Here is a 14,944-nt window from a genome sequence, read left to right on the forward strand (position 1 = left end):
TTATGACACACTTGTGAAAATATTTGAAATTAGCTTACTTTCTGTAAACACTCTGGCCTTAACTCCATGGTGAATGGTAACATGTATAGCACAGCAGTCCTGTTCTCAGGACAAATGCCTGAAGGAGCTTTCAGTGTTTCAGTGTTTCCAACCCTCTCAAGCAGGGGGTCATATCTCAGCATAAAAATTTTTCTCTAAAATATTTTCTCCAAAGAAAATTCTATGAAAACCTGCATGTTTAAAGGGGGAACACTCTCCCTCACCACCCTAGCAATTCAGTGGAGGGGAGAGTTTGCACATGCCTCCCACACTCACCCCTGGCTGACTGGGTGGCTGTCAGCAGGGCAGACCCATGGGCCACCAAGAACAAACCCAGTGCTCGAGACCTCTTCCATATGGGTAAGGTCCTGGCTGAAACACTGCAGAGAAGCTGCTTGGAAATCTAGCTAGGAGAAGCATGTTAAAAACCCAGTACTAATGCAAACCACATGGCTGGGACTTCATTTAGCTATTTAGAAAACAGGAGCACTGTCCATTATGTGCCTGCAATGCTCGATTTATTCCTCCACCTTCCCCATTTTATTAATTTGTGCTCCCAGGATGTTTTCTGCTCTGCTATGGCCTAATGATTTAGCACCCAGAATTCCTGAAGCTTTTGCATCCCTTGTGTTTGAATCCTACCTTGAGAAGCCCACAGATAATATTCCTGTACCTGACACCACTTCACAGAAGTCCAGCTGACAACAGAGAAGTGAAAAGTGTCCAACTGACCCTTGCATCTGACCCAGCCCTTCACGTCAAGGACCAAAGGCAGCAGCAAGATTATTTTGGGACCAGGACAGGATGTTAGCCTAGTGTGTCCTTCCCCAGGCACAAACCAACTTCAAAAGGACTGTACTGATGGAGAAGAACCCATGGACAACCCTCTAGTAAGAGTCCCATGCTTTGCCCACATCTGCCTGAGCTCCTCTCCTTGGCATAGCTGTGTTTAGCTGGAGACATGGGCATGACAAGACTAAATGGCTTATGAGGAATTACAAAAAAAAAAGGAAAGTCACTATTTAAGTAGACAAGATCATAGAGAGAGAACAATATTAAATAATGGATGTATTTATTAATGAATTCAGACAGGCACCACTTGTGCAAACTAAACGTTAGCACACAGACTTTATTTTTGTGTTCATAGCAACTGAAATTCTGGAAGCTTGAATTTCACACTACAAATGAAGAAACTTGTTGAAAGTATTCTGAAGTATTTCAATGTCATTGCAGAATTAGTTCAGCAGTAGCAATAGCAAAGTATTCAGTCACTACAGAAAGCAGATCTTCTGACAATAAACAACCACATGGTGCTAAACACACTTCAGCAAACACAGGGATAAGCTTGGCAAGCTGCCTTATAAAGCTCTGGTTCTGCCATGTGACAATGTTGCTCAGAGTAGATGCAAAAAACAAAGGAGTCCCACAGTCACATCCATGTAACAAGTACATACCAGTACTTATAACTACCATAACACATACCAGTAACACTGATCTTAAAAAGTTTTCACGTTAAACTCTCCTGGAGGAAGCAGCTCAGCTGGTGGCCAATAGCTCAATCCCTTTGGATCAAAGGACCGAAAATGCAATAGCATGAGAGATTTTGGAGCTAGTTAACTAGATGGGGTGGGGAAAAAGCTATGACAAAAGTGGCCATTTCAGCTTTCTTTGAATTACTGAAGCTATCTAAACAATATAACAAATCCTGTGCACATGACAGTAGAAAAATTACAGAATGTTTGCAAACTCTCAACTAAATGAGCTGGAATGGTGTTTTAGGGAGAAACTGCTGGGTCAGATAAATGGTCCCAGCATGGGCGGCCTGAAGGGATGAGATGGAGACAACACTATAGAAAGTATCAAACAGCAGCTTGAGATAACTTATAAAACTTGTTGCTCAAACATCCACATCCTACAGAAGCTTCACAGGCAATCAGACAGTGCCACATTTAGTATCCCACACTGCATGGGGACAATTCCAGTGCAGCTGCAGGGGAACCACAGTGACTCCAAAAAAGGCAAAATTATGTATTTTTTAATTTCTCTGGACAAAATAGAGGGAAAGCCTTGTTTATTTTTCTTGTAAGAAAGCTACTAGAAAACTAAATCTTGAAACCACACTTATTTTCTTCCAAAACTCTTTGGCTATTTCTTGGCTAGAAAGATGAGTGTGTGCAAGACCACTTTACAACACTGTTGTGTGTATGAATAGCATTGAGTTGTATTTTGTGGCACAATTTAATAGAAAATATAAGAAATCTCTCTTCCCAGCAGCTCTGAGAGCTTGAATCTGACTTTCTACTTATCATGTTTGTCATGCCCCACTGTAATTAAAGCATCCACAGTCTAGGCTGCTATGAGCTCTATCGTCTAGTAAGGATAAAATATTAAATTGCTCTAGTTTTTACACTTCACAGCAATCCCTGTGGTGCTGGAGGACCATGCCATGAATAGCACTGAAATGCAGTCAGCAGACATTTCCATGCTACTCCGGGGAAGGCACAGACAATTAATTGTCCCCAGTTTGCTCTACTGTCCATAATTATAGTTTTGAGTTTATAAATAACGAAGCATGATTTTAAGAACCAAAACAAACCCCTCAATTACTACAGAGTTCCTGAGATAATTAAGTCTCCAAATGTGGCTCTGTAGAAGGGAACCAAGGCTACACTGCAAAAGCCCATAACATGCAGATGTGCGTAAGCAGAGCAAAGCGACAGGATGGAAAACGTCATCAGGAAAATAAACTCTCTCATCATTATTTCACCGCTTTTTACCTAAAAAAACAATGGCCTATTGTCTCGATTCACCCTATTGTTCTGTCGCATTTTTTGTTATTGAAGGAACCAACAGTCAGTCAGCGAGAGTTTCCTGAGGAGTAGCAGTTTGGAAAGTTCAATGCAGTATCCTGTGCCTAAGGCTTGTTTTGCTACAGGTTTTAGGAGAAGCCAGGAAAGTAAAGTTACTGAGACAAATGAAAGCACAGGGTTTGTAATTCAACTTGTTTGAATGCCCCTTCAAATGGAAATACTCTCCACTTGTACAAGTGTGGCCGTTAAAACCTGCAAAATGAAGCAGAAAAAAGCTGTGCCCTGTCTGCATCCCCGCTTGATGGACGTTCCTCTGTTGTTACTGGGCCGTTGTGTACTGCCAGGGAAGAGCTCTAGGTCGGGAGCCAGCACAGCAGGAGGCTTCATTAGCCATGAACAGGAGCAAAACAGCGCTTCAGAAGGAGCAGTGCCCTGTCTGAACAACCAGCTTCACCACAACAAGCACATAATCAGCTGGACAGCCTGTAACACACGCTTCGGATAAAGACAGACCTATGGATACAAGACAGGCACGGCTTAAGTGTTTCAAAAGATCTTTGCCCAACAAGGAAACAAATTATACATTAAAAACTTTTTACAAAATACATGCTCTGTTCTTTCTCTGTTTGATATCTTCCTTGCTTGAAGCTTGGCTGTTGCCCAAATGCATCCAGAGCAACGCTTGATGATAACTCAAAAATGTGCAGTTAATCTGTGTGTAGTTTCAGCTCTTGAATGCCAGGAGCAAAAGTGTACTTTTCAGAGAGAAATAGGCTTGGTCACACAGCATAATCATGTTTATGCAAGGTTTTAGTAGATAGCCAAGATAAAGGAAATAGTTCTGTACACTCCTCTGAGAAAAGACAAAAACTCTGAGTTGAAAAACTGCTCTTTTTCAGTGTCATTTTATCCACAAACAAGGGTAAGTCCTAGTAGAGAGCTTCCTGCATTACAGAGAGTAAAACTTTAGCTTGCCATGTTTTTTTTTTTGTTTGGTTTTTTTGGGTTTTTTTTTGTTTTTTTTAACCGTACAGCTATATTTCATCATAAAAACTAGTTTGAAGAAAGACTAAACTTTTGCTCTTTGGTCTATCTTGACATTGCTCCAGAGACACATAACAGGAATATTTCAGATTCATTTTTTGTCTCCTACTTGCAGGAAACGGGAAAGTTGGAGTTCTTAATTTTCAGGCTTCTGAAATGACAAAGATAAGAAATTTATATATTGAAACAAGATATCTTTGCTTCATTTAAAGAAAAAAAAAAGGCGTCACATTCTAAAATGAGTGCTTCAGTGAAATGGGATATTTTTGCCTTAACCATAATAAACAAAAATGTATAGTTATGCCATATGCACCTCCTATTTATTATCTGTGCAGCCCTACTAGGTGAGAAACAAAAATCTGTACTAGTACTCCTGCATGATACAGACTTCAGAGTGCACATTACTGTAGTAATTGTTGCTGACTGAAAGCTAATACTGTGGAATGAAGCTAAAGGAAGTATTTTTTTGGTCCATAGGCTCAGTTTAATGGATGTAAGGGAAAGGTCTTAAACACTTTCTATTTGTGTTTGAATAAATTAAGATGAAAACATCTAACAAATAGTTTGCAATTTTAGAACACCAGTTTTGGTCTCCTCTCTCTTTATGGACTTCTTTATGGCCATGAAGATGCTCACAGGCAGAGCCCTGTGACTACTCTCAAGTTCAGAAAAGCTCAAAGTATCCTGAGCTTTTTTTAAGGCTGTGTATTAAAATAATTCTGATGCTGTGCCAGTGTTGAAGAGTGTGAGAATACATCAGCCACTGTGGGCAGTGGCAGCCTTATGAAGTCACAACCAGCTGAGGAGAACAATTTCCCCCTGCTGCCATCAACCCAGATACTCAGAGCCTGCACAGTAAGAGCAGGCACCGACTGCCACAGATTAAATTAGAGGGATCCTTAGAGCTCACAAGGGTCCTTAAGAGACTTTACTTGTGGAGGTTCACTTTGGGACTTCCCCCCACTGAGCAAATATTAGTTTTTTTTCCTATTGGGAGTCTTGTCTCCACGTAAGTCTTACTCTGACTGGTGCTCTCTCCAGACAGCTCCTAAGGAAACAATAACAATTTCAACTTTCTTAGTGTATGAATTAGGCAGTATAATTTAAATAGGACAGTGGCCAGTGACAAAGGACTGGCCAGATTCCTTTGGGTTCATTTCTGTATATTAATGTTTCATTTTTTTGATCGATCACGTTGCTCCTACACAGAGAGACTGCAATATTGTCTACCCATGTATTGGCTATTTGTCAACAGAGGAAAAACAGAGTTGACTTTTATGATAAGGTTTTTGCTTCTATGACTTTTTAGAGCATGTTCAAATGGCTGGTGTGAAGTGGTAGAGAAAAATCAGTGGCAAATGACACCCAGTGTTTTAGCTCAGCCAGAGCCTCACACAGCATCCTGAGAAGCAGGAACTTCTGCCTGTATCTCTTTCACAGGTCAGAAGATAAGCATTGCAGAGGAGGATATTAACTGCACACTAAAACAGCTGTTCTCAGCTCTACAGGCATGTTTATAATGAAATATCTGCAGCTCTTCCACAAATTTCTAAATATTTTTCAATTAAAATGTCTTAAAGATCTGAATCAGCCCTAATGACTGGGCAAAACACTATATTATTGGTAATATTACATCATACACTAAAATGATGAAGAATTAAAATTAAATGGAAAAAAATCCCTTGATTTGCCATCACAGAAACAAACCCACAAAGACCTCAAAAGCATAATATCACCTACAGTGTGGGTTCACTTCAGTGTGTATGTGAAAACAAAGGATACTACTAAACTTCTCCACAGAAAGTTGGGAGTAAAGACTACATGGGAATATTATTTCTCTCTTCTTCCAAAATTAGCAACGTACAAATCTAGCACATGAACCAGATGAATTCTAGAGCTAATGAGCACTTGACTGCCTTGTGTGGTGCTCACTGGGTATTACCATACTCACAAGGTATTTATTTAGATTCTTAAAGGTAGGAAGACAGGTGAGCATGTGCCTATATTGGTGAAATATATCTATATATATATATATAGATATATATATATATATAGTCAAGCTGTTTTTTTATTTAAAAGGCTTAAACTTAATGAATCATTCATCTGTCAGATGCCAACAATACCTCTGCAATGAAATTAAAATAATTTATTAACAGTTGGCTATATATGTTATTTCCTACCTATTATGTTTTTGTGACTTCATTAGCATTTCTTTTTATATCTGACAAAACACCATCACTGACAAAAAGCTAAGTTTAACATTTTTATTTCATGCACAGCTTCCAATGAAAGGTCTTCACAGTTGGAATGGAGTATTTTGTCTGCTTAATTACTGTTGTTCTTCCAAACTCATCAGTCCCTGGTTTGGATGGATTTGTGTAAGACTAGGCAGTAAACACCCAATTAAGCAGGCTATGTGAATCTGCATATAGATTTTACATTAGGATTCTACAGTCATTCCAAATGATTCAGAAGCAATTACATGGCTGACACATGATGAATCAATATGTATGCATGAAGCTGCCAGACATATCATGTGTATCAGTAACAAAAATGGGATATGTGCCAAGGAGTGGTATGTGCAATGCCACCCAGCCACAGAATAGTCAGGGATGGTTTGCATACAGCTAATTACCTGTGCATGCAGGTTAACTTTCAAGGTAAGTGCTTTTTACTTGTCCTGACTGGCGTACCCACACAAACTAGTGGAATCTGCTCTCAGAATCTCTTATTCTCATGAATATTGTGGCATTCACGTGAATGTGTGAGCAAGTGAACAGTTCACTTGGTCTGGTTGGGTTGTGCAAACCTCTCCTCTCCTCCAAACAATCCATCAAAACTCAGAAATAGAAAAGGAAAGCCCTTTCCCTCAGTCCACAGTAAGAAAGGACTGCTAAAGCAGGGCTGAAGCACCTGGGCACATTCACCTCAAAGCTGTGGCTGATCTGGGGTCCCATCACAGTCCTATTAGCTCATAGTAATAGTGTTGTTCTGTCTTAAAAAAGAAAAACCCTTTTGCTCTCCAGACCAATCTATTGGGGGAGAGAGCTAAGTGATGAAAGGAGAGAATCCCATGACAGGCACACATGGTTTGTTTCAGTTAGGGTTACATTCTCTCTTACTCCACTTATTATGTTAAAAGGTTAAAGTGGAGGAGCATGAAATATTTTCATAACATCTTGTATTTTTAAGTGAGGAACATGTGCTGCACAAAATTAAAGCAGGACACCAAGAAGATTAAGTACTTAGAGAAAGGGAGGAGGTGGGGGGGAACTGCAACCTTCGAGGAAAAGGGAGAGAATCCAGCATGAAAAACAGGCTAAGAGGAGAGCTTTGTGTTCCTGAAATGCTTATTACCATTTGAGAGAGATGATAACAGCTATGAAAACAAAACACGAACAAACAAAGCAGAGCTCATGAACAAACAGAAATATCTTCCTTGATACCTAGGTGGTGACAGATACACACTGCCACGTGAGTGCAGTATCAAGGAGTATTTCTTTTGAGGTGAGTAAGTTGACATGGTTTCTTCAGACTGCCTTTTTCCATAGCCAAGAGCCATACAGTTGCAGAGCTGGCTCCTCCTGATGCCAAACTGACAGTGCCAGGAAATCCAAAAGGCACCATTAGTGGACAACAGCAAAGTGCCAGTCACCATTCAGCAAATGAGAAACCCACGTGATAAATTACACATTATGAAATACACCTCCAAACCCTCTGAAATCCTTACTGAAACTAGAGCCTAGATAAACTCTTGACAACCTTTCTTACACACATGCTAGCTTGGCACAAACATCCTCCCCCAAGCTGGAACAGGAAAATAAAGGCTGTTGACTGACCTGAATTTGGATGTCACTCTCAAAACAATCCTTTCACTTGCTCTGTGATGGGGTCAAGGTCAATGTCATAGAAGCACGGCCTTGTGGGCAGTCCTGGCATGGTGCTCATCTGTGGAAACAATGACATTCAGTTATACTCCTGCACCTGTAAGCAGATAATCAGTCTGGCCTTGCATGTAAACCTTAGATTAAGAGAAAGGTTGGATTGTTCAACACAGGCTTGACCCCAGACGTGATCTGTACCACATTTTTTGTTTCTGTTAAAAATGTCAAACTTGGTACTTTTTTTGATGAATTTTTAAGTATGAGCTTCTAAAAGACAAGAAAGAGAAAAAATCACAGCAAAGGGCAAAGATGTAATTGTTTGACTTTACCTGGTATATGAAGGTGTTAAACTCAGACCTCTCCCACAGAAAACCAGAATACAGAAGCAGAATTAATTACAACACTTACCTAATGTCAGGAGCAAATTGAAATAGTTCTACTAAACATACAGGAATTACAGCTGAATCCTAATTTAGTAGTTAGAATTAACAGGTTGAGATAGTGAGCTAAAGCAACCCAATTATCTCAAACTATGCATAATTAAGATCCTGATCTAGCATAAGACGCTAGCATCTGCATACTTTTAAACATGTCAATAGTTTCATGGAATTAAATTACACAGTTAGCTACAGCTCTGCTCAGGCTATTTATACTATTATTTGAAATTGGCATTTTTAGCAGCAATTAAAGGCACATGACTGACATTGAAATCTCGAAGTGCCCCACAACAGTTAAAGTCCCTTTAAATCAGAGGTTCCCCCATTTCCTAATTCCCTGCCTCAGGATTCCTCGCTTCTCCCTTGCAAAGGAGATGTCTGGAGAGCAAGTTTGGCAGAATAATGCTGGTTTTTGATCTGCTTCATTTTCTCCTGTTTCAGCCCCTTAAGCCAGGAAGGGCTTCCCTACTCCTAGTGCCCTCACTGGCACAGTGTAAAGGCTGTGCCTGTGGGGCAGTTTTAAAACAGGACCAGTTTGGATCAACTTGGGTCACTTTGGATTCACACCCTGAATATCTCACTATATTTCCACTAATTCAAGGAACTCTAAAAACAGCATTTGGGCTTAATGACTCCTTAAACCCTTTTGATATCTTAACCTCATAAGTGGACAAAATGGAGAATGCCCCTGCTATAATAGGCCCTATATTAATACCTAAATTGATGAAAGACCTTACAATCTCTCAAAACAAACCTGGAATTCAACTTTGCTTGATTGTTGGCTGAGAGTCTTTAAGCATTAAAACTTATTTACTAGATTTTGAGGAACAAACTTTTCACCAGAGCAAGTCAGCAGAGTTCATGAAAACTGGTGGTTATCCTGACCACAGGAGGTAACCTTAAAACATGGCTGTGTAGGAAAACAATTATACAGACTTGAGTACCAGAAACACTCCAAACACAATAATCTACACAAAGGGTCAGATTAGGGTATGTCTTCATGAGTGAGCTGAAACAGCTTGCTGGAAGAGGGAAGTTTCACCCTGGGAACCCTTTGAATGATTCTGCCTTGGAGCTGGCTCTGGCACTCGTCTTACTGCAACCAACCTTGTTCAACACACTGAACTGATGTCAGTACATGTTTTTCTGGCCAGGGCTGGTTGGCTGATGAACTAAATCTGCTTACCACATGACCAGGTCACCTCCAGGCCCCAGGCTGTACCGGGGGGAGCAGCCAGAGTACGCTGTGGCCAGCCATCACCTCCCGCTCTCCAGCAGAGAGCTCAAAGCCAGGCAACCTCCTCCCTCTATCCTCCCTAATTCCCCAACAAGCACAGCTCAGCTACAGTGTTTGCTCTGGCCAAAGGCAAGCCCTAACAGGATAATTGGCCTCCAAAGAGGAAAAACTTATGACCACCATCCTAGCTGCTCCAGAGTGCCAGACTTCCAGGCCCCCCACGCTCTGGGTCAGACTGTGTTTCATTCTGTCAACCCCAAGTGCTGCATTCTCAGTGAGGGGTCAGCATCTCCCTTATGCTTCAGCCTTGCTCCCAACACTCACGTAGTGACTCCATCATGGGAATACAAGTAACGTGTTAAACCTCCCCAGCACAGTCCCATTTGCTCCAGAGAGGAAATGCTGCTGCCATTTCAGAGGTTAATCCTGTGCTGAGGAGGGGGAAAGGCTCAGTACTGGCGCAGCCATCATCTCACTTGAGATCTAGCTCAGAGGGAAAACAATGCAACAAGCTCTTCTAGTGGCTCAGTACATTTCCTCTGTTTTTAAATATAGTTCTTCCTGATGTTTTGTTATCGTACGTAGTAGGATTAAAAGACAAAACTGTCAGTCTTTAACCCTGCCTCTGACTGCATGACATCATTTATTGGCTGACATTACCCTGGCATCTTAGCTAAGTACTAAAACACCTTGCTACTATTCTTTATCCATTGGCCACGGTAGTTGGACTACTACATCATTAGGGTCACTTAATTATTTTCTGTCTCAGATTCCTTCCAGTTTCTGAGTTAATGTTTTATAAGGAACTGCCTTAATGAAATTCATCTCACTGGGAGGGGAATGATCAAATTGCCAAAGACAACTTTCTGGTTATTTTGTATGTAGCAGTTCAACATCTGAAAGCAAACTCCCAAATTCCAAGGTGTTTTTTTTTTTTTAATTTTATTTTTTTTTATTTTTACTTTTATTTTTTGTTGGATTTTTTTTAAAACAATAGCTAATTTAGAAGAGTTTTCCTTTATTTATTTTTGTTTTCTAAAAGAAATATTAAATACAAGTCCTACATATCTATTTTGTATTTTGGACTTGTTTTTTTTTTTTTTCTTCCATAGGCACAGTTCTACACCAGTATAACTCTACTGTATTAACTAATGAAAAGTTACTACACTTAAAAAAATGAAATTATCAAACCAGTTTATTGCTGGTTTGGGAAATACAGCTATTCTCATATTGAAAATTGAAGTCAACGAAATGGAATAGGTTCATTTGAATTAAAACCACTGCTGCATAAAATGAAGTACAAGGCAAAAAAAAAACACCTCTAGAAGAAACACTTTGGAACAAATACTTATGTGAATTACAGACTGAAAATAAACTATGTACTGTCATTTTTCCCATGGCCCAGACTTTCAAACAGGCAAAGCCATGCAGATTTATGATCATTACTCTCTGCTCTCATTATCTGTACACACAGAGGTAACCTGCAGAAGAATCTATCCCTTTTTCATTGCTTCAAGGTCAATAGGAGGAGATGGCTGCCTGGCTGAGGAGAGTACTGCTGATTATTCCTTCTGCAGCCCTCCATTTCTCTCCTTCAACCACAAAGGCAGGAAAGAAAAGAGGGCTCAGTCTGCTGCAAGGCTGCAGAGAGGCTTCACCTGACCGGCTTTCCACATGGCTGCAGGCTCAGGATCCTCTTCCCTCTCACCACTTTCTGTCATGCTAAATGAAGGCATTAATAAGTGAGTTGGTCTTTACTCCAGCAGGCATGATCCAGAGGGATCTCTCTCCCTGACCTCAGTAACCAGAGCCCAGATTTTTGTGCATGGAGAGGGAAAGCCACCCACCCTTGGCTGTAGCACTTTCTGTACCTGCACGGTGCCCAGCAGACTATCTCCACCTCTCTTCCTGAAATAACTAATTACTAAAATTACTTCAGTTTTCAAACTTGAAAAAAGCAGAATGAACAACGAAAGCGAAAATATGCTTAAAATGTAAATAACTTTATTAGCAGCTATGTACAGCATGAGAAAAACCCACAGAAATTTATAGTCATGCAGAGCTTGCTTAGCATCTCATAAAATATACATCCTCTATATATTGCCCAGAGAGCAACAAAACTCTCTCCACTCTATTGCAACAACATTTGGGTTATAGATTGGTAGCTATGCAACATTGCACAGCGTGGCTGTGAGAAAAGAACAGGGTAAGAAGTGGAGAATGACAGCACCTTATCCACTGAAAATCACAAACTGGATTTAGATGGCTGAAATAATCAGTACTTAATTTGAACAAAACTGCTCCTATCACACCTTTCCTGGGAGAAGGATAATATAAGGCATAAACTTAGTACCTTAAGGCTTAATGCCATTCATATGAATGTTTCATGCATGGAAAAAAAAAAGTTATACAAATAATTTAGGAATTAATAGGAACTAGCTTTCTAGGAACAAACCATTTTCTCTACAAACTGTGCAACTGTCCATACATCCATGAGAGCGAATCAACTGCAGAAAGATGATGTGAAAAATACAATGCTATTTGTTACTATGGCTCTCTGTGTTTAGAGCAGCAAGTCTTATAGCCAGCTTATCCTAAGAATCATTTAGACTCCTGGAAATGCACAGCTGGTGGAAGATAAAATACAATTTTAGTTAAGAATGCCTGAAGGCAACTGTTATGATTAGGCATTTATGATCCTCCAGAAGCTTACTTACATGACTGAACAAAAAAAGCATAATGAGCTTCCTTACGAATGGAGAATGCCAGTTATTTTCAAGAAAGCCAAATGAAAGTGTTGCTCCACACCCTCTCCACAAATGCTTCCAAAGTTACTGGAAGAGTAACTAAGTTTCATTTAAATTACAATTGTGTGTGGACTAGTAATTTGAGTTGGCCATAGATAACAGTTGTACACAGTCAAGCACCAAGACTCTGCTCACCAGGTTTGTTGTGGTCCCACGAGGAACTATGCTGCTTAGCTTCCTTTTTTAATCATATCTATATGCCTATCAGTGCTTCACATCCTGCCTTTGAGGTGTATTCATCCATATATGTATCTGTATTTTTTCATTTATCTATATGAAAAGATCCTAATAGAACTTGAGGTTGCCTTAACAGGGTTAGCACAATGGCACAATTTGCAAAACAGATGGTCCCAAGGACCACATCCAACTCATGCTTAGTGTCTTTTTCACCTATAAGACAAGAAGTGTCTGTTTTACAGGCATAACATGGTTTCTGTTGAAGAGAGAAAGAAAATCAGAGGAATCTGTGCTTACATAAAGTATGCCAAACAACTTATTAGAAAATACAGAAAAATCAAAAAATAGCTTATAGAGGAAACCTCCCTTTTCTGTGGCTTATGGAGTTAACATTGTGTTTGACAAAAAACACAAGTAATTCACATTTTTTAATTGTATCCTTTTGTTAATTAAATGAGCTGTAACAACTCAAAACCGTTTCAAACTTGAAATACTGCAGAAAACAGATGTTGTTTCTCAAGAGAATCCAGCATGCACATGACTGCGGATAACTCCTCAATAAAATCTGATGGGATGAATTGCATATCCTACACTCCCTCAGCAAGAAACAATACAAGAGGAAACTCAAGAGATTTATAAATAGTGCTATAAACCTGTATGCATTATGGTCAGTGTGCCAGAACTTGCTGGAATCCTGAGGCACAGCACGAAGGAGCTACACTTCAGGGTTTCCTAGTGTGAGTTAGAGCCCTGGAAGACAGATCCACCACCAGAAATTTGCTCAACTTCAGTGCATCTGTCAGTCTCAGGGCATGCAAAGGTGAATGGAATAACTTTCTGAAGAAATCCTTCCAGGTCTCCAGTCCTGCCTGCCCTTAGGTGTGCTTTGAGTGCCAATTACTCCCACTGACATGCTGGCCACGCACTGGGAGCTGGCACCAGGGGAGCTGCAGTCCATGGAGCAGGAGAGAGAGATTAACAGTCACCTCACTGCACTGCATGGCTGCAGAGGTGACTGCAGATCTCTTTACTGGATCCCTTCTGGTCCCTGCACTCTCCAGTTCAAACCTGTACTTGGAAATACTTCATGAGACTATTCAAGCAATGAGGGTTGTGGGTAGGGCTCCAGCACTCTGAAGCAGGCAACTGTGCAAACACCTCCAGTGAGCACTCACTTATTTCATCTTCAAACTGGACTGTCCTACAGCACACAGAGGCACTTGGTGTGAAAAGGTCACAGAAAAATCAGGGATCGTACGCTAAGCATTTTCAGAATCATCTTGAAGTCCATTCCACAGAACTGGAAAATTCCTCCAGTCTACAGAGCTCTATCACTTCAAAGGTAGCTCAGGTTTTGAATGATGGAAAAAATTGCATGAAAATAACAAAAGACAATAGTTAAGAAAACAGCATTTCCACACCCCTCCTGCCCCCCAATAACTACAAGAACATCAGAAGAAAATGGCCAAAACAAAAAAATGCACAATATAGTCTTCATCTCATCCACCCACCACATTTTACAGAGGGGAATGATACCATACCAAAGCCTGAAGTGATATTCAAGTTACCTTTCACCACCTCTTAAAAGCAAACAAACCTCCAAATCTCATATTAGGAAAAGCGGATGCATAGTGGAGGCAAGTTCGTGCTTCCTTCAAAAAATATCAACCTTTACAAACTAATAAATTCAGTTTTGGAAATGGCAAAGTTTTTTAAAAAAATTACTTTAATAGCTACATAATGTTTAAGAAAATATTATCTCATTGTTTTTCATTGCCTGAAGATAACAAGGATTTCTGAAAGCAGCTAACCAATGTTCTTTAGTTACTGTTTAAATAGTGGTTTACTTTTAAGTTTTAATGAAAATTTGCCAAACCTGATGATGGCAACAGGAGTTAGGGAGGGCGAAGATCCTATTTCCTTCTCAGGAAATCTTTAACAGGAAAGGATCTTGCTGCAATGTCTAAGAACAACCACAGCAAGAAACTCAACACTTTAGCAGCCTTCAAAGTGGTTAAAATAATGTTTGAAAAGATGCTGATGCCACCCTGACATATGCTGTAGTGTTTCTTGCAGTAAACGTCTCTTTTTCACTGGCATGCTGACTGATCTCAGGTGCAGAAGTCCATCTGGCATCAATTACTGTATTGTAATTGCCTCTTACTTTGATGTTTTACACATTCTTGGCAATTGTTCGATTTTTGTGAAAGGATTTACAACGTCAAAATGTATGGACATTGCTCCTCTGCTCTCAGCATCTGGATGAAGTTATAAAAGTTCTGAATATCGATTATACAATCCAAATTGGCCTTGCTGCCAGGTGCTCAAGTTAGGCAAAAGCAACTTGTGCCCTGCTACATCCTCTGAAGGATGTAGGACCCAGGACCCAACAAATTACTCATCATGAATGGAGATTATCTGAACCCAAAAGTGACCTCCTGGCCACCCCAGGGAATAAACAAAACCCACACAATAGTCCACATCTATCCAGTACAACTTTTGGAGAATC

General features: G+C 40.1%; 1 protein-coding gene across 1 annotated transcript in view; it reads right to left on the reverse strand.

Moving 5' to 3' along the window:
* Window positions 1-1,094: 1,094 nt before the first annotated feature.
* MTHFD1L (methylenetetrahydrofolate dehydrogenase (NADP+ dependent) 1 like) overlaps window positions 1,095-14,944 on the reverse strand; it is a 146,670-nt gene continuing 132,820 nt past the window's right edge. The window contains exons 27-28 of the mRNA XM_066546968.1: window positions 7,733-7,841; window positions 1,095-4,044 (exon numbers count right to left, since the gene is read on the reverse strand). Of these exons, the coding sequence (XP_066403065.1) occupies window positions 7,752-7,841 (90 nt within the window). The 3' untranslated portion in view covers window positions 1,095-4,044; window positions 7,733-7,751. The remainder of the gene's footprint in view (window positions 4,045-7,732; window positions 7,842-14,944) is intronic.

Source organism: Molothrus aeneus, chromosome 3 (assembly GCF_037042795.1).
Source record: "Molothrus aeneus isolate 106 chromosome 3, BPBGC_Maene_1.0, whole genome shotgun sequence".
NCBI lineage: Eukaryota > Metazoa > Chordata > Aves > Passeriformes > Icteridae > Molothrus > Molothrus aeneus.